Source organism: Salmo trutta, chromosome 18 (genome assembly GCF_901001165.1).
Source record: "Salmo trutta chromosome 18, fSalTru1.1, whole genome shotgun sequence".
NCBI lineage: Eukaryota > Metazoa > Chordata > Actinopteri > Salmoniformes > Salmonidae > Salmo > Salmo trutta.
Window position 1 is genome coordinate 48,722,719 of NC_042974.1, and position 19,252 is coordinate 48,741,970.

The 19,252-nt window shown below is 40.2% G+C and overlaps 2 protein-coding genes across 2 annotated transcripts in view; both read left to right on the forward strand.

Moving 5' to 3' along the window:
* The window catches only part of LOC115153423 (dystonin), a 195,299-nt gene extending 182,371 nt beyond the window's left edge, over window positions 1–12,928 (forward strand). Inside the window, exons 95-104 of the mRNA XM_029698858.1 lie at window positions 80–234; window positions 2,199–2,273; window positions 2,383–2,400; window positions 3,596–3,700; window positions 5,196–5,313; window positions 5,723–5,839; window positions 7,236–7,429; window positions 7,830–7,940; window positions 11,606–11,738; window positions 11,872–12,928. Of these exons, the coding sequence (XP_029554718.1) occupies window positions 80–234; window positions 2,199–2,273; window positions 2,383–2,400; window positions 3,596–3,700; window positions 5,196–5,313; window positions 5,723–5,839; window positions 7,236–7,429; window positions 7,830–7,940; window positions 11,606–11,738; window positions 11,872–12,125 (1,280 nt within the window). The 3' untranslated portion in view covers window positions 12,126–12,928. The remainder of the gene's footprint in view (window positions 1–79; window positions 235–2,198; window positions 2,274–2,382; window positions 2,401–3,595; window positions 3,701–5,195; window positions 5,314–5,722; window positions 5,840–7,235; window positions 7,430–7,829; window positions 7,941–11,605; window positions 11,739–11,871) is intronic.
* A 2,312-nt stretch (window positions 12,929–15,240) lies between these two features.
* On the forward strand, window positions 15,241–18,878 carry LOC115153427 (collagen alpha-1(XXI) chain-like). The gene is made up of 3 exons (XM_029698863.1): window positions 15,241–15,529; window positions 18,182–18,534; window positions 18,681–18,878. Exons 2-3 carry the CDS (start codon window positions 18,292–18,294, stop codon window positions 18,834–18,836), a joined length of 399 nt encoding a protein of 132 aa, XP_029554723.1. The 5' UTR covers window positions 15,241–15,529; window positions 18,182–18,291; the 3' UTR covers window positions 18,837–18,878.
* Window positions 18,879–19,252: the final 374 nt, after the last annotated feature.

Sequence of the window (19,252 nt, forward strand, 5' to 3'; positions counted from 1 at the left end):
GTGTGAAAATGCATTAAGAGTGTCAAGTTTCCCATAAATTAAAGAATTCTTACCCCTGTTTTTTTATTTTACATTCCAGAATTCCCTACCAGTCGGCTGGAGATGAGTGCGGTGGCAGACATATTTGACCGGGATGGTGACGGCTACATCGACTACTACGAGTTTGTGGCTGCCCTTCATCCCAACAAAGAGGCATACAAGCCCCTCACAGATGCAGACAAAATTGAAGATGAGGTACTACTGTATATGTGTTGTCAGACCGTAAATCAGGGTTCCCCCAACTGGCGGCCTGCAGGCCGAATATGGCCCGCAGGTGGTTTTATTTGGCCCCCCCAAGTTTTCTGAACAAAAACATTGTTTAGTTGTTGGACATTAAAGACTGTAAAAACACCAGTTCCCAAGTATTTCCACGCATAATAGAGAGCCACGTGATTGTATACAAATGCAAGCATGGTTTGAGATGATTATGTTTTAGTCAAATATTAGAAACTCAGCAAAAAAAGAAATGTCCCTTTTTCAGGACCCTGTCTTTTCACTGTTTCCCATGCTTGTTCAATGAACCATAAACAATGAATGAACATGCACCTGTGGAACGATCGTTAAGACACTAACAGCTTACAGACGGTCGGCAATTAAGGTCACAGTTATGAAAACTTATGACACTAAAGAGGCCTTTCTACTGACTCTGAAAAACACCAAAAGAAAGATGCCCAGGGTCCCTGCTCATCTGCGTGAACGTGCCTTAGGCATGCTGCAAGGAGGCATGAGGGCTGCAGATGTGGCCAGGGCAATAAATTGCAATGTCCATACTGTGAGACGCCTAAGACAGCGCTACAGGGAGACAGGATGGACAGCTGATCATCCTCGCAGTGGCAGACCACGTGTAACAACACCTGCACAGGATCGGTATATCCGAACATCACACCTGCGGGACAGGTACAGGATGGCAACAACAACAGTCCGAGTTACACCAGGAAGCACAATCCCTCCATCAGTGCACAGACTGTCTGCAATAGGCTGAGAGAGGCTGGACTGAGGGCTTGTAGGCCTGTTGTAAGGTAGGTTCTCACCAGACATCACCGGCAACAACCTCGCCTATGGGCACAAACCCACCGTCGCTGGACCAGACAGGACTGGCAAAAGTGCTCTTCACTGACAAGTCGCGGTTTTGTCTCACCAGGGGTGATGGTCGGATTTGCGCTTATCGTCGAAGGAATGAGCGTTACATCGAGGCCTGTACTCTGGAGCGGGATCGATTTGGAGATGGATGGTCCGTCATGGTCTGGGGCGGACTGAGCTTGTCATTGCAGGCAATCTCAACGCTGTGCGTTACAGGGAAGACATCCTCCTCCCTCATGTGGTACCTTTTTTGCAGGCTCATCCTGACAGGATGACAATGCCACCAGCCGTACTACTTGTTCTGTGCGTGATTTCCTGCAAGACAGGAATGTCAGTGTTCTGCCATGGCCAGCGACGAGCCCGGATCTCAATCCCATTGAGCAAGTCTGGGACCTGTTGGATTGGGGGGTGAGGGCTAGGGCCATTCCCCCCCAGAAATGTCCGGGAACTTGCAGGTGCCTTGGTGGGAGAGTGGGGTAACATCTCATAGCAAGAACTGGCAAATCGGGTGCAGTCCATGAGGAGGAGATGCACTGCAGTACTTAATTCTTATGGGTATGTGGGACGCCACCGTCCCACCTGGCCAACATCTGGTGAAATTGCGGAGCGCCAAATTCAAAAACACAAATACTCATAATAAAAATTCATAAAACATACAAGTGTTATACATCGGCTTAATGCAGCTGGTGGCCACACCAGATACTGACTGTTACTTTTGATTTTGACCCCCCTCTTTGTTCAGGGACACATTATTCCATTTCTGTTTGTCACATGTCTGTGGAACTTGTTCAGTTTATGTCTCAGTTGTTGAATCTTGTTATGTTCATACAATTATTTATACAAGTTTGCTGAAAATAAACGCAGTTGACAGTGAGAGGACGTTTCTTTTTTTGCTGAGCTTAAATTGTTGCAGTCAATTGGCAGTCTAGAAATTATTTGTAATTATGTTCCGGCCTCCCGACCATCCACTCAAGAAAAAATCAGTCCACAGTTGAATCTAGTTGATGATCCCTGCCGTAAATCATTGGAACTAATGTATTACCTTCCCGCAATATAAATAATGTTTTTTTCTTTTGTAGGTTACACGCCAAGTGGCAAAATGCAAGTGTCCTAAACGATTCCAAGTTGAGCAAATTGGTGCCAACAAATACAGGGTAAGAGGATTTTGTGTATACCCTATACGTTACCTCAAGTGTTCAGTGAAACATGTGCTTTATGAAAAACTAATTTGTAACTTTTTTTCATTGTCCCTTCCACGACCAGTTCTACCTTGGAAACCAGGTACATATGACAGGCTCAGGCCGCTCTTTGTTGTTATCTATGATGTGGTGCTGTGCCTAATCAACCCCTCCTCTCCTTTTTGTTGACCCTATTTCTTTTCCAATTAACATTAACATTTTGCCAAGAGTCTTCCAAGACATAATCACGATGGAACTCAGAAGTAGATACACTAGACAGCAATACTTTTTTCAGACATTTCCATTCACTTGAAAAGGCTCACTTTTAATGTGTTTATTAGTCTATGATAATAATAATATCTATGTGGGTAGTTCCACCGGCATAAGTAGTTGGGATATTGGATTGGGTCTGGCTGGCTGGTGTGGGAAAGCAGCTGGTGCCTATAACTGGTGCAGGTGGAGGACCATTGATGTAGTAGCCTGCTAGGAATGACTGTGCAATAAAATAATCCCCCTTTGGGTCATGGTCTTTCTTCAGCTTATGCCAAGAATGAAAGGGCCACAGTGTCATAAAATGCATCTTTGTGTATATATAACCTGTACTGGTTGATTGTGCAGATAAAAATAGTGGCAGTAATGCTCTTATTTAGATAGGTAGGAAATAACATTGAGCTTGTGATCATTTCTAAAACTAAAAATCAGCATGAAAGGCAGTCAAGGGTTATAATGCTTTGAACTCCAATGCTCATTCAATTATTCCCTCTTATTTGTAGTTGCTTTTGAGTTTCCAATAAATAATAGGTTTTCCAAGTTTTTACCCCTTCATGTGCTTTAATTTAACCGTTGGGCAGTTTGGGATTTAGAATGCTTTTAATGTGTGGTTGTCTGTTGCTTCTCTTTTATTTCCTGGGATTGATTTGTCTCAATAATGGCTGACATGACTTTGTATAACAGCTTTTTTTTTGTTCAGCAAACATTAACTGCTTTCCCTTTAAAGATGTGCGAACACCTTTTCCATTGTTAGGAAATGATCTTGCTTGATTTGATTTCATTGAGTTGAAAAGGGCAAAGAAATGCATGTTGCCGTACAGGATACATAACTCATATAAAATGAATGGTCCATTCACTGTCTGAAGGTTGACGGCTGTAAAACGGTGATGGGGGCGTTTGTTGAGACGAATGAAGAGCGGTATCTAGGGGAAACATATACAGCATGTATTTGTAAGATTATGTGTGTCTTCTTCACCAGTTTGTATTCGTTTATTACTCAACATCAACTTAAACAATTCTTTTGACAGTTTGGTCTGGTTCACTGCTTACATGATGATGAGATAATAGCAAACAGGGACAGTCCAAATCTAACCCCCCAGCTACACGTTACGGTTTTGGAAAGCTGTATTCTGGTAAATGGGCATTCTTAAGCCATTTGTTGTGACTCTTTTTATTCTCCAGATCATTTTCACATTCAATTCATCACTTTTACTGTACTTGATCACACAATTCACCAGTGTCATTCAATCATTATGGGAATCACATAGTGCAAAGTTTGAATTTAAATGAGATTGTTACAATAGGCACCTAACTGGAGGCTCATCAATGTGTGGTCATGTTTGATTGTTTACACCGTGGTTGACTAGAGAGATGATAAGATGCCATCCCCTATGTTGTTCCTCATTGGAGCTTAGCTGCATTGGTTCCTCCATCAATGTCAATGCATCCTCTATGAATATGGTGGTTTGTACTGTAGTGATAGAATGTGCAACTGTTCACGTTGTTGGTTTGCAGGAGATTTTGTCAGTTTTGTCTGTTTGTGCTATGATGTGACAATGTTTGATAGAAAGCATGAGGCCATGATTGTTGTGTTGTCTAATCTGCTTACCCCATGGCCATATCCAACTGGCTGGCTTCTCCTGCAAATCCTCATCTTATGCCGCTTGGCTGTTTGCTCACCCTCCATATCAGGCTTGTTTGAAGGCTTTGCAAGATACATGCAAACATCTCATAGTGATGTTGAAAATAACAAAAATATCCCAAAAGAAGGTAAGGATAGACTGCAACACTATAGTTCTCCCTAGTGGTTGAGTATCATCTCTTCAGTCTAATGCTCTTTATATTATACAGCCTGTTATAGGAGTTTCCAGTTGAAAATAAGTAAACATTCCAATATTAAATTATAATATTGATTAATGAAAATATTGCAACCCTTTGTGACAAATGATTAACTTACTAATTCCATTGACTTGAAACCTTAATCATAAGGGATATATAACATTGTCATAACGTTGATATTGACAACAGATGCCCTAACCAGTCAAAATGCCAGTTGTTATATCATGATAATGACAGATGTATGTAGGCTACGATAAGCCTGTTGACAGGGGGTATCAAGTAAAGTGTTACCCATTTCACCTCAATTACAAATCAATGTATCCCAATTTCACAAGTCACACACCAATCCCACGTTGTTGACAATGATGAATGCACTAATACATTCTGAGAAGGTTAAACCAGTTGGATTGACCCTTCATTTGTGTCTATGAGAATGAAACCTTGATGTTGTTGCTTTGTGTCTCAATCAATGGGCTTAGCTGAGCAACAAAAGAAAGAAACCAGACAGCAAAAACATCTTCTCTCGTCTAGTGATTATGTGAAATCCATTTTAGTTAAGTCATATTTCATTTGTATAACTAGTCGTTATACTCTACAAGTCAGAAGATGCAATGTAATCAGGCACCAACTCATAAAGGATAAACTTCCTCCTAACAATCTCCAAATTGTAGCATCTGCTGGTTTCTGGTGTTGCACAGCTTCAAGTCTTGTCCGGTGTTGTTGATGCAGAGTAGTGCTCAGTGACTCCCGGCCTCATCTTCCTCTCTGTCCTCCCTCCTCCCTCTGCAGTTCGGAGACTCCCAGCAGCTGCGTCTGGTGCGGATCCTGCGGAGCACTGTGATGGTGCGAGTTGGTGGAGGCTGGATGGCTCTGGATGAGTTCCTGGTAAAGAACGACCCGTGTCGAGGTAAGGCACCAGACAGGACAGGGTAAACTTTATAAAATGTCATTCATTTTAAGAAAGGTAAATCTCTGGATTCGGTTTCACTCGTGTGTCACTTATGTTTTAATTGTCTATTTTTAGATAGCGGTGCTACAGCTGATTCAGTATTTATTACCATATGATTTGATGTTGTGTAATGGTTTTCACTCTGATTAAATTAGGCTGAATGTGGCATGTAGAGTCTAAGTCTGAGTGTGTCTGAGTGTATGTTGCTACTCTAGTGCTTACAATATCAGATCCTACTGCCATGCTTTCTGGATGACTGGTTTTGAAAGCTTGTTGTCCTCTACCTGTCAAGTTCCTCTATTTATATGTATTTCAATTTTCCTGCTAAACACTGCCTTCCTACTGCTTCCTACGCCTTCCTCTCCAGTTCATCACCACGGGAGTAAAATGTTGCGCTCGGAATCAAACTCTTCAATTACTCAGTCTCCTATAGGTTGGCAACAAGTCTCACACTTTCTCACCTTGCTCCATGAACCCCCCAGTGGTATGTGTGTCTGCATCACCGTATGTGTGCGGGTGTTAACGTGTGGGTGTGTGTACAAAATGGGTGTGTTTGAGTGCTCATTGTGAATGGCGTTCCCATAAAGCGACTCCACTCACACTCTCCTGTTATCCAGCAGTCTGTGGGTCTTCATGCATGCCGTTATTTTCTCTGAGTCACATCACCTGTTTCTGAATCTCGCTTTACTTACTGACCTCCAGGCTAACACCAGTTCTCTCTCTCTATCGCTCTTTCTATCGCTGTCTCTCTCTCTATCGCTGTCTCTCTCTCTATCGCTGTCTCTCTCTCTATCGCTGTCTCTCTCTATCGCTGTCTCTCTCTATCGCTGTCTCTCTCTCTATTGCTGTCTCTATCTGTCTCTCTCTCTCTATCGCTGTCTCTCTCTATCGCTGTCTCTCTCTATCGCTGTCTCTCTCTCTATTGCTGTCTCTCTCTATTGTTTTCTCTCTCTCTATCGCTGACTCTATCGCTGTCTCTCTCTCTATCGCTGTCTCTCTCTCTATCGCTGTCTCTATCTGTCTCTCTCTCTCTATCGCTCTCTCTATCGCTCTCTCTCTATCGCTGTCTCTATCTGTCTCTCTCTCTCTATCGCTGTCTCTCTCTATCGCTGTCTCTGTCTATCGCTGTCTCTGTCTATCGCTGTCTCTCTCTATCGCTGTCTCTCTCTCTCTCTATTGCTGTCTCTCTCTATTGTTTTCTCTCTCTATCGCTGTCTCCCTCTCTCCCTCCCTCTCTCTCTATCTATCTAAAAAGCAGCCAGTGGCTTTGTGCATCTTTTCTTTTTGCAGTGACGCTGACAATCACTGGGTTTCCCAGCAATGTACTATTCCCACCTAAAGGCTATGCTGGAGAGAAATAGTTACTTATATGGCTGATGTTCTAAGCCACTGGAATTCATTATTCATTTTTTGGGGTGACCATAGATTCTTCTACTCTGGTAGAGATTAATTGGAGAGAATAGTCAGCTAATATATATCTTTATTTTGTTTTGCGAGGTTGGGGTGATGGAGGCGTTTATTGATTTGTATGTGCAGAGTGAGTCTGTTGTACTGTGCATTAAGCACTCTGTCCATATGAATCCTTTTCACAGCACTTTCTATTGGGACTGTTTGTTTTCAGTGAGTTTGCCAGTGTGGCTAAGTGATGTGAAACTGCATGTCCTTCATTCACACGCGTTTATTTTCACAATAGTCCAATCACAAATAGTATAAACAACACCCTGTATTCATTTCAAATGGTCTGCTGTTTCTAAAAGCAGGTACTCATCATTCATTTACTCACTCCACTGAAATGAATTAGGTTCACCTTACTTCTAATCAATCATACACCAACAACCATGCATATGTCTTACTGTATGTTGTCATATTTTACCCCCCAGCCAAAGGCAGGACAAACATGGAGCTGCGAGAAAAGTTCATTCTCCCAGAGGGCACCACTCAGATGATGGCAAGCTTCCGGTATAGAGGTCGTAGGTCGCGACCGTCGTCACGGGCTGCCTCTCCCAACAGGTCAAACTCTAGCCATAGCTGTCCGGCCCAGCATAATAACCCAGCCTTGCCCAGCACACCCAAGGTAAGAGACGCCCTCAATCTGGGTAGCAGCTTTTGACTACATACTCCTTCTTCCACAGCAAATACATTTATTAACTTCACTGACAACAGAAAAAAATTGGCTAATGACTTGTATTTAATGACCATAGGAAGCTAGTTGTATTTTAACAATTTTTCCAGAAACGGTGTGTGTTGGTTTGTCTGCCATTCCCTACATGTTCCCAACCATATCTATTGTTTTTCATTTGTCTATTTTATCATTTGTTTATATATGTTGTTTTTTGTTGTCTGATAGATTTTGATCATTCCTTTCTTTTGTTATATCATAGCTCTTCATTTAGTCTACCTGTACTCCTTTTAGTTATTGATTTCTCCATCTGAATCCCTGTGTTTGTGTGTTTGACTTGCCATTATTCCCCCAGACTCCCCAACACATAACTCGCAATTATGATAAACCCTGGCTGACAAACAGCAAACCCTCCAGTCCTCTTAAATCATCAGACTCCTTTGAGAGCCAAGGTTCATCCTCTGAGGTATAGTGAATCAACAGGGTCTGGAACGCTCCAGAGCTCTGAACCTAACATCTGCTGCCTCCTACTATCCCATCTAACTGAAATGTATAGTGTCTGAGTAAAAGGAAAAATGAAATAAAGTCGATATTTACTCTAATAACTACTTAGATAGCCCTACCCCTTCCCCTTGGCCCTAACTTCACAATAATTGAATATCTAAAGCCTGGCCAACCAAATATTGTTAACGGCAGATAAAGAAGACATTTTCTAAAGATCGACAACATTTTCATCCGTTCGACAGGAGTGGATTTTTTTTCTTCTTTATCTTTCTTTGTTGCTATAAATGATGATGGGAACTGTGTTTTTCGAATAAATTATGATTGCCGAATACTTTTGAAGGTGTGTGGGGCACGTGATGTCATCACATAGCTTTAAGTTCCACTCCACATTTAAAGATGCACTATGAAGAAATCGCTCCGCCATTTCCTGGTTGCTAAAATTCTAATAGTTCGCCTAATTTCAGTTTATGTCACAAAATAAGCAAGTATAGTGTAGAGAATCATTGTACCATCTAAACTGCTGTGAAATATATTTTCCATAACAAAAAATATTGTATTTTCAGTTGTTTGAAGCTGGTGAACAAAACGGAAAGTAAAAGACTCAAAAACTAAACTTAAGATCGGGAAGCATAGAAATAGCGCACACAGAACAGATCTTGAAAGACATTATTTCAATGATAACGACAGCTCTATGAAAAAAATTGCACATTGCAGCTTTAATTCTAAATGCCTAGCCTACTGCTTGCAAAATAAAAAATCTTTAACTATAAAAATAATGTTTTTCCTGAGTTTCAAGAATACCTGAATTGCTTCACCTTGCTTTTCTGATTGGCTGACAAGTTTTACCATCCAATTATTTCAGATCTACAGGAGTGCAAGTTTCACCATGGCACGGACTAGCCTAGGCAGCCGTGGCGATACGTTAGGCACATGAGAATTATTAGAATGTGGCAAATATAACTAATTTATTGCATTCTATCAGGAAACAGATAGGTTGAAAGGCATACAGTTGTCGCCAATTTATTAATGCACAATTTGCCTAAATGGGTAATGGAAACTCTTCAACCACTACATTTTTATTCGACACTGTAGGTTCTTGCGATTTAAAAAAAAAAATATTTTTTAGGTGTGACGCCATTACAATCAGCAGTTTTTATCGACACAAGATAGTTAAATGGAAATGCACCCTAGCAGGCAATTGTTGCATCTATTTTCTATGCAAACTTTCTAACATTGAAAAAAAATCACTGGACAAGTTAATGGAAACATAGCTATTGACGGTCAATCAATTCTCCCATGTCAGCTAACATTTTATAGTTTGCTAGGTAAGTTAGTCTAGTCAGCTGTCTTAACCTTGAAGTAATCATGGTCAAAAATGTGTATTTATTTTATTTATTTCACCTTTATTTAACCAGGTAGGCAAGTTGAGAACAAGTTCTCATTTACAATTGCGACCTGGCCAAGATAAAGCAAAGCAGTTCGACAACATAGAAAAACACAGAGCTACACATGGAGTAAAACAACATACAATCAATGATACAGTAGAAAAAAATAAGACTATATACAATGTGAGCAAATGATGTGAGATAATGGAGGTAAAGGCAAAAAAGGCCATGGTGGCAAAGTAAATAAAGTATAGCAAGTAAAACACTGGAATGGTAGATTTGTAATTTGAAGAAAGTTCAAAGTTCAAATATAAATAATATGGTGCAAAGGAGCAAAATAAATAAAATAAATAAATACAGTAGGGGAAGAAGTAGTAGTTTGGGCTAAATTATAGATGGGCTATGTACAGGTGCAGTGATCTGGGAGCTGCTCTGATAGCTGGTGCTTAAAGCTAGTGAGGGAGATAAGAAATTACTGACCAGGCACCCAAGGCACGTGCCCAGGGGCCCTGACCTCCAGGGGGCCCTCATTGATTTTGTTAGTCACTCTCACTCAGATATCATATCAACATGACATATGTACTTTACACCACTAGCCATGACTTAAATAGTAATTTAAAGTATTTTTACATAAGTCGTTTTTGTGTGTATCTGTACTTACTATTGATATTTTTGACAACTTTTACTTTTACTTCACTACATTCCTAAACAAAATAATGTACTTCCTACTCCATACGTTATTCCTGACACCCAACAGTACTCATTACATTTTGAATTTTTAGCAGGACAGGAAAATGGTCCAATTCACGCACTTATCAAGAGAACATCCCTGGTCATCCCTACTGCCTCTGATCTGGGAGACTCACTAAACACAAATGCTTCATTTGTAAATGGAGTGTGCCCCTGGCTATTCATTAATAAATAAAAACAAGCAAATTGTGCCATTTGGTTTGCATAATATAAGCAATTTGAAATGATTATACTTTTACTTTTGATACTTAAGTATATTTTTGCAATTACATTTCATTTTTATACTTAAGTATATTTAAAACCAAATACTTTTAGACTTTTACTCAGGTAGTATTTTCCTGGGTGACTTTCACTTTAGTCATTTTCTATTAAGGTATTTTTACTTTTACTCAAGTATGACAATTGGGTACTTTTTTCCACCACTGGTCATAGCAAAATGTGTAGGACTGCAGGAAACAGGCATTAAAACTGCAAAATGTTCTCTCCGCCCCATGGCAAAATTAGCAGAATAGCAAGGAATTAGTTTCAAGACTGCTACATTTTCCCACTGCCCCTTAGAAAAATGTGTAGAATTGCAGAAAATGTGCTTTAAAACTGCAACATTTTCCCAAAACGTTATTAGCCTGATGAACATAGAAACTCGGCCGCAGTTTCTATGCTACAATGGTGAAATATTTTATACATCTTTAATAATGGTAATCAGAATGTGTTGTTATATGGCTGCAATCTGATTAATGTTTTTGAATTGTAATTTTATGATTACTTTCAAAAAAGCTTTTGTTTCAAGACCTTAAAAAGATATTGTTTCCATTTCTAAATAAATAACCAAGCCCAGAAGTTTGACCACCCCTGATCTAAAGAGTCTGGATAGGTGTAAAATGTGTAGTGGTGGAGCTTCCACCACTACACAATCCCCCAGAGTTGAGAAGGCTTACGCCTTACAGATCTGCTAGCATCAAAGTGTTAAGGCCAAAGGGGAGGTGTAGGGAGCAAATTGTGATTGAAGGGAGTACATAAGCTGTATATTTGTTGTCTATTAGAGGCCCGATTTCAGTTGTGTTTTTTATTTAATGCTTTAAAGTACTAACTGGCGATCGTTGTGGAACATTCTCTCTGTTGTCAAAAACCTTCTCTAACTAACTCAAACTAAGAACTGACCCGCTGTTCTGTGTTGCATGTTGAACTGTTTATCTGTTAATCCACTGTACAAGTTTAGGTTGTTACTGAAATATCATACAGTACATCAACTTTTCATTCGACACAATAACCCCTTACATTGGATGTCCGTGGGATTTGATCAGATTTCATCAGAATGCCACATGGCATAACATGCTAATTAGAGAAGAATTACCAGTGTTTGAAGAGTCGATGTACTAGACTAGAGAATCAACTCAAACACAGTATCGTCTTCTTCTGTGATTTACCATTGTGTACCTAGATATTTTTTTGAAAACATAGAGAAAAATGCTAACAAATGGTCTGTCTTTTGCAGAGCACTCCGATACAGGGAAGTAAACTGCGGCTCCCTGGATACTTGTCAGGAAAAAGTTTCCAGTCGGGAGAAGAGCAGGGAACCCTGATCAATGCTGCTGTGATGAAAGCACGGGGACAGGCGATAGGGTTTGGTGAGTAGAGCATCCTTTTGAAAAGCAGTGACTGCTTTCTGTCTGCTAAAGGGCTCTGCTGTTCGGCTCTGCTATTAAAGTTGCCAGTCGCTGTAACCAGACAATAACCGTACCGGAATCTTTTGTCCCCCAGAATCGAGAAGGTCCGGCAGCCGACCTGGAAGTAAAGCAGGCAGCCGAGGGAGCAGCCGGAGGGGAAGCGATGCTTCAGACTTCGACATCTCGGATATCGCATCGGTGTGCTCCGACACATCGGAGACGGTGGGCGACACCAGTCGGGCTACACCCCGCTCGTCGTCACGTCAACACGGAGGCAAGCCCTCCAAAATCCCAACTCCTCAAAGAAGGTCGACCCCCAGCAAACTGGCCCAGACCTCCAAGAGATAGTCAGGGGCCTTGAGAAAACCACAGGAGTTACGTTGGCCCAAAGTGACAAGAGAGACTGGTGTATGTGTTGATTATTTAAAGTCTTGTGAAGATGTAAAATATTCTGTTGAGATAGATAAATGGTTTATTATTAAGTGAGAATGGAATGCCAATGGCCTTGTGTTTGTCTTAATGTATTTAATTTTCTGTGAATAATGTCAAATTATTATGATTATTTTATTTTATTGACGCTAAACCTGAAGAGTTTAAAGAAACTGAAAAGAAAAAAAACATGGAAGACCACACTGTAAGGTCAACTAACAATTCTACACTCTAATGAATGGTAAAACACAGCATTGTACTCGTGAGAGAGTTACTGAATGTTCTGTATGCTGACATGCGTGTGACAGACGGTGCATCACGCTACCCTGTGGGACACCTCAATTATCTATTATCTATTTAAAGTGCAATGATGTACTGCCAAAATGCATTTAAAGGGCAATACAATATACATGTAGCCTACCACATAGTAAACACTGCAAATAATGATGTTCTGACTGAGATGACTGTTGAAGGCAAGTTCACGCAGGAATCCCTCGATATCCAGGCTTTAAAGTACTCCACCTTACCTTAGGTAGTACTGTTTTGTTTGGTCAACTTACAGCGACGTGTGCCATTTTACCTTGGACATTGGCCTCCCCGGACCCTGAGTAGACATTCTTTAGTGCATTCGTCAGTGTATGGTTCATTTTGCTAGAGTGGAAAGGATCGCTGTTAACGTTTTGTAATAAATCTGCTAGCTGAAAGCTACCATGGGATACTGACATGGGTCACATACTTGTCTGTTTTTTTATATGATGTTATACATTATTGTTACAGTATAATGTATAATTTCTGTAGATTGACCCAATAGGATGCAGCGGAGAGACAACAGGAGACAAAAGAAATCTAGCATCATATAGGAATGGGAAGTATTTCATCAAGTCCAGTGATGACTCATTGTGTTATTATATAATATACAGGGAAAGGCAAAGGGGGATATCTAGTCAATTGTACAACTGAATGCATTCAACTGAAATGTGTCTTCTGCATTTAACCCACTCGAGATCTTTGAATAGGACAGCTATAGTTGAGCAGGTGATCGTTTTACCCCAGAAAATGTGGAAACTTGATCTGTATTGATGCATTTCAACATGGTCTACCTGTGAGTTTCTTACAGATCATTTCTTCCAAATCTCTTTGATCATATAAACTTTTACCTCTTTCGAATTTAAGAGCTGTGTAAAAGCTGTGATAATGGTGCTCATCCCATAAATGTCAAGTTAGAGACAAGTTGGTCTCAATTATGGGCCTATAGCGTACAGGCAGCCCATACCATCTGTGGGTCAACATAAATGTAAACAAAGGAGCAGCTCAACTGGTTATATTTAATTTGTTGAAATGAATAACAAAACATGTACAGACTGTGCCTTTAATGCCAAGGTGTGTGCCTCAAAAAAAACATACATTTAGATTTTTCATTCAGAGCCATGTCATCAGTGACGGTCCACAAGCAGGGTATATTTGAGTAATCCAACTCTCGTTTATTTTAGGCCACATGCCCAGGTTCAGTGCAGGGTTTTACGGGTTTTGGGTTAATGGTATTCCCAGCACCACCATTCTCTGTGCGGGGAACGTTTGCGGAGCGCTCCTCGCGCATGAATGCAACATACTACACGTTTCTAACAGTGGAAATCGGGACAGCAACTGACTGTCCTGGGAAGGCGGTCACATAACCAAAAATGTTTCACCTTTTAGTTGATAAAAGTATGATTATAAAAGTAGCCTAAAATAATGAAAATACGTATATGAACTGTGACAAGTTAATAATATGCAAAGAAAAATGTACATATTTATTGCTGAATAATGATTAGGGAGGCTTCAGAGGAGATGACAGGTGTAGGAAAGGACAGGCGACCCTGCTCCTTGCAAATTCATTTCAGTCTATTTTATGCCATCCCAATCAATAATGCGTTGAAAGATTTAGATTTTGCTTGTGCTCCTAACGTCCTGAGCGTTCTCAGGACAACCAGTGTGTTTCAGCAGAGGGGACAGGCCTGTGGGAGAGATCAGATCCCCTGGGGACCGAAGGTAGAGTGGAGTGCAAGGAAGGGTCAGGTCTTCCTGAGACCAGCCACTATCTTTCTGAATGGTTTAAGGCATGGTTTGGCCTAGGGATGCCACATTAAAATTGGTTATATTCTCACTGCGGGAACTGTAAAGGAACCGAAAGCAGTCCACATCGGGGCCTCTTTTTCAGGAATATGTGAGTGATCTTTACAATATTGTCTACATTCATATATAGGTATATATATAGGTTTCGATTTTATTATCATTTAATTGAAATATGATGGTGGGTTTTGTGTGTGCTGGAAACAATTGGCCATTGATTTATTGTGTACAAATATTACTGGCATCTAATTAAAATTGGATATCACAAAATTGGGGATAAAAATAAATAATAATATATATACATATATATATATATATATATACATATATATATACGTAAAAATTAAGAAAAAAAGTGTCATTTGTCTGATTTAAGAGTAGACTAAGATAATAGCTCCATCAATTCAGTAAAGTAGATTCTACTGTACCGGTTTTGGATCTGGATAATGAATAGTGTTTTATTGGTAACAAAATGTCAAAGAATCAAATTAACTTCTGCCTACTTTTTTGACTAAATGAAATATCTCAATTCTATTCAATGGTTGAGATTTCAGCATATGTGAACATGATTTGATATTGTATGATTTGATTTGTTGGGATAATCTTCTTTTGACATAGTGAAGTTGATATATATATTTTCACGGTTCACGGTTCATGAAAGATTATGTGACTCCTTCGGTACGGTTAGCTGTGGCCAAGTTATTATAGGCACTTTTCTGACCAATTGCCTGATTGGACTTGATTTAATATTATTATCAGACATAATTTAATTCCAGAAGAAAAAGTACATCATTTTTATAGATTATTTGATGCTGATTTATAGACCTACATAAACCTGTAAAATATATGTCTGACATTATATTTTTGTGTTCATGTGTAATCAACATTTCTTCTAGAATGCTGTTATTTCTATTATTAATGGAGTAGGGTAATGTTATTTTATTGTTGAGTATTTATTATTTGCATTTGATTAGAATAGACCTAATCCTACCACTTTAGTAAAACAGTGCACTGTTCCTCACTATAGATAATCAGGGGAAATGGCTAACATTTAAGTTAGATTTCCCTGATCTTAGAGCTTAGCTTATTTTACTTTTGCAGGTGTTTATAATCCCTGGCACATCACATTTAGAAAATGCAAGCCTTAAAAGAAATGCTGGTTTACCCAGTACTTCTAGCTTTCTTTGGAGTGACCAAATGCCAGGAATTACCAAGTAAGTACCATAAAATGACATTTTTTTCTTCCTTTTGCTGTTTATTGAGGGTATAATAATACCGCTTGATTGATTTTCAGCTTTTCTCAAGACTGTCTGTGTTCTTTCTTTCCAATATTAGCAAAGTTGGTTGGCGTGGAAATTTATGAACAGTGTTCCGTGCAATGCAATATAATTTGATCCTCTATTTCTGTATGACCAGCAAGTGGCAGCACTGGTACATTAAACCATAACCCTCTCAGAAGAGCACACATCCTTCCCCTCTTGAGTAGTTCCTGCAGTCAGTATGGGATTTTGGCTTAACAGAATGTATCACTACTAACCCCAACTGACGTCACTGTGAGGTCGAAAACATCCGGACTTCCCATTTTCTGAATGAAATGACACCCATAGAATTAGGAAATATCAACTGTGGGAATGAGAGTCATGAGAGTCAACTGAATTAATGTTGTGCCAAGTGTAATGACATTTTGTAGTGTGTAATCAAGTGTACTGTTCTTTGTTTAAGTTACTGCAAATCAACACTGATTGAACAAATAACTATTTCACAAAACATTAGATTGAAAAAGTTTGATGCTGTGTAATACCAGTAACATGAATACCAATAATCATTGTTTCATTGATCATATTTTGCGATAAATCACTTTTTGATTTATTCACCTGTCCAGTCCTTCCGCATGCCCACTGCCACTGTACTGTTCAATCTACTTTGTGACTTTTTCAAATGATGTGTTTTATGTCTAAAAATTCATCCAGATCCTCGTCATTCACTGCCTTACTTTAACCCTTCAACACTATGAACATGACCTTGGTGAAAAACTGAGCTGCATGTTTTTACTCTGAGGTTATGACATGCTAGAGGAGTTCCGTGTATCTAAGTCCAGAGGGGTGAGGAAAGTAGACGGATCTGAACCTGATTCAGTGGCCTACCGTGTGAACCCTGCCATCCACCTACGCAAAACAATGAGCTACTGTCTGCATGCACATTTGAGACCAAACTGATTAGAACAGATTGGAATTTGATTGTGAGGTTTCAAATAAATAAATGTCAAGATGTACAGTTGATTCTCAGAGGATAACACAGGAAAACACTTATTTCCAAAGTGGTCCCGAGTAGATTTTTCCTGATATACAAACTTAACACACATAGTTAAAATAATTACATAATTGAAAAGGCACAAATGTACAGATAAAAGTAATCAACCAAAGTGTAAGGGTAGGGCACAACATTGTTCCAACTTTAGAAACATGTTGTTATAGAATCGACATGCCTCACTGACATGTAGAAAAAGTAATCATATTAGCTTTATTTCTAGTATTTCCAGTATGTTGCATCCTCCTGAACGAGACCCAGCGCCCAAACGTTGTCATTCCTCCTCACTGACGGTGAATAATTATGTTTATCTTAAGGTTTCCTACTTTCCTCCCATGTGAGCTAGTCAACATGTGCTAGGACCATGCAACAAAATGAAAGATTAATGCGACGTGTATTGTATGAGCTATGTTTATTCTCTGCTCCTTTGCCAATGGGGTTTCCACGGTTTTTCCACTCAGTGTAATTATCACTTCCAAACAACAGATTTTGATTTCCTCTCCTGCACGGAAACCTACAAATGTGCCTTTGCTTCATCACTTGATGTTCGCCAATGGACAGTTGGTGGAACACCGCTGGAATTTCATTCCAGTAATTGACTCGTTTGTTGATTAGCATAATGATGTGTTGTTGGTCGAAATGCGTTATGAGTAGTTAGTGTATCAGCCTATCATCCAGGGTTTCCTTTGGAAATGAAGACATCATTGTTAAATTTGGATAGGGGGGGGGGGTTTCCCCAGCCATCCTCAAACCCTCATTGACACTTTCTTGGCATAGATAGGCTACACACAGATTCATGCTGTCTGTCGACTCATTGGTGGGAGGCATTGAACATCAGTAGATGTTGGGTCTTTTTGTTGGGTCTTTTCCCTCTGTATGTTGTGGCCAGCAAAGCTGTCCTCAATGAACGTTCAATGCTTGTATGTATGTGTACGTCTGTATATGTATATTTTCCTCAAATAAATATATGGGGGATTGGAAGTGATGCAGACAATTACATTGATGGAAGCCACAATCTATCTGCAATATTAAATCTGATGTACTCCCTTACATTTTCTTTTATAAAAAATTTAAATCTTCAATGCCTGACAACTAAAATATGTTTATATTGAGTAGCAGAAGTGTGTTTCTATAAATTAAATACAAATCATGGAAACAAAGAATGATGTAAAATGTCAAAGTACAGCATCAAAAAGGCAACAGGAGTGATTTGCCTTGACAGGAAGCCACAGAGGGAGAGAAGAGAGCGTATACAATTAGGTTGTGCAACAGGCCTGCTGTGATTGAAAACATTAATGGTAGATTAAGTTTCAGTTTCAGTGTTTCCAACTAGTTTCCAACGAGTGTGGTTTTGAAACCAAAAGCAGAGGTTTAAAAGCAGTGGGAAAAGCTATCAAATGTTAAGTCCGTGCAACACTGATTATGTTGTTTCAAAGGTATTTGATCATTTTATTCTAAATACAATTGCACTACAAATGCAAGTGCTTGTTCTACATGAAAATAGTATGTTTTGAACTATGTTCAGTGTCTCCTAATACCCCATGATTGTCGTGCCACAGTGATGTGTACCCCGACGGCCTGCCCTCCGACTACTCCATCATTGCCACATTTAAGGTGACGAAGGACGCCGCCAAGAGGTCCTGGAACTTGTGGCAGGTCAGCGACACTGATGGACGTGAACTTCTTCTACACCAGTCCCCGTGGCACCCAGATGCTGCGCACATTCCACCGGGTGGAAAAGCTGTTCGACGGCGAGTGGCACAAGCTGGCGCTGCAGGTCAAGGGCGATAAGGTCAAGTTGCTGGTGGATTGCGAGGAGGTGAGCGTGGAGCCCATCGACAATCCCAGACCCATCATCCACCAAGGTTACACCTCCATTGTAAAGAGGGCTGTGAGAGACCGCTCTGCCTCAGTAAGTTCTGTGCTGGTCATACCAAATCATGCTGGGTTGCCTACAGTATTTTGCAATTGTAGTCAACATTGATGAAGGCAGCACAGTCAATTAAGTGTTCGTATGAAAGCACACTGACCATAATATCTCGTGCCCTGGTACTGTAGGTAAACCTCCAGCAGATGGATGTGTCCTGTGATCCAGAGAAGGCCTACTCAGAGGACTGCTGTGAGCTCTCCAGTGTGGTGAGTTGGATGCGACTGTCAGCGGGTTCATGTTCCTCACTGAGAGATACGTACAGGACAGTATGTCTTTTAATCTAGCCTGTACTCTCATTGTCTCCCATAGAAGTGACTACGTGCTCCTCCCAAATGCGTGCTGTGTGTTTGTGTGGTGTCTCTAGGGAGTAGGGAACCAATCATAAGAATTAGTTCTGTCCCTACAGATTGACTAATCAAGTTCTATTCTATTCAGTGTGGAGGGTATGCTGAAATTGGACTGACAGCAGGAAGGGCCACCTGTACGTGTATGCCCGGACACCCTGGCAACCAGGGGCCCCCAGGAACAAAGGTTCATTACAGTTCCCATTACAGCACCACTGCTTTGAATCATGAGCTGAGAGCCATTAGCCTGGCGGGCCAGTCTCTGTGTTCGTTCATTGGCAATGATAGGTAAAAGAGTTGCTTACAGCACATACAGGATGAGACCAACTTGGCTTGCTCATGGTCCAGGCTAATGA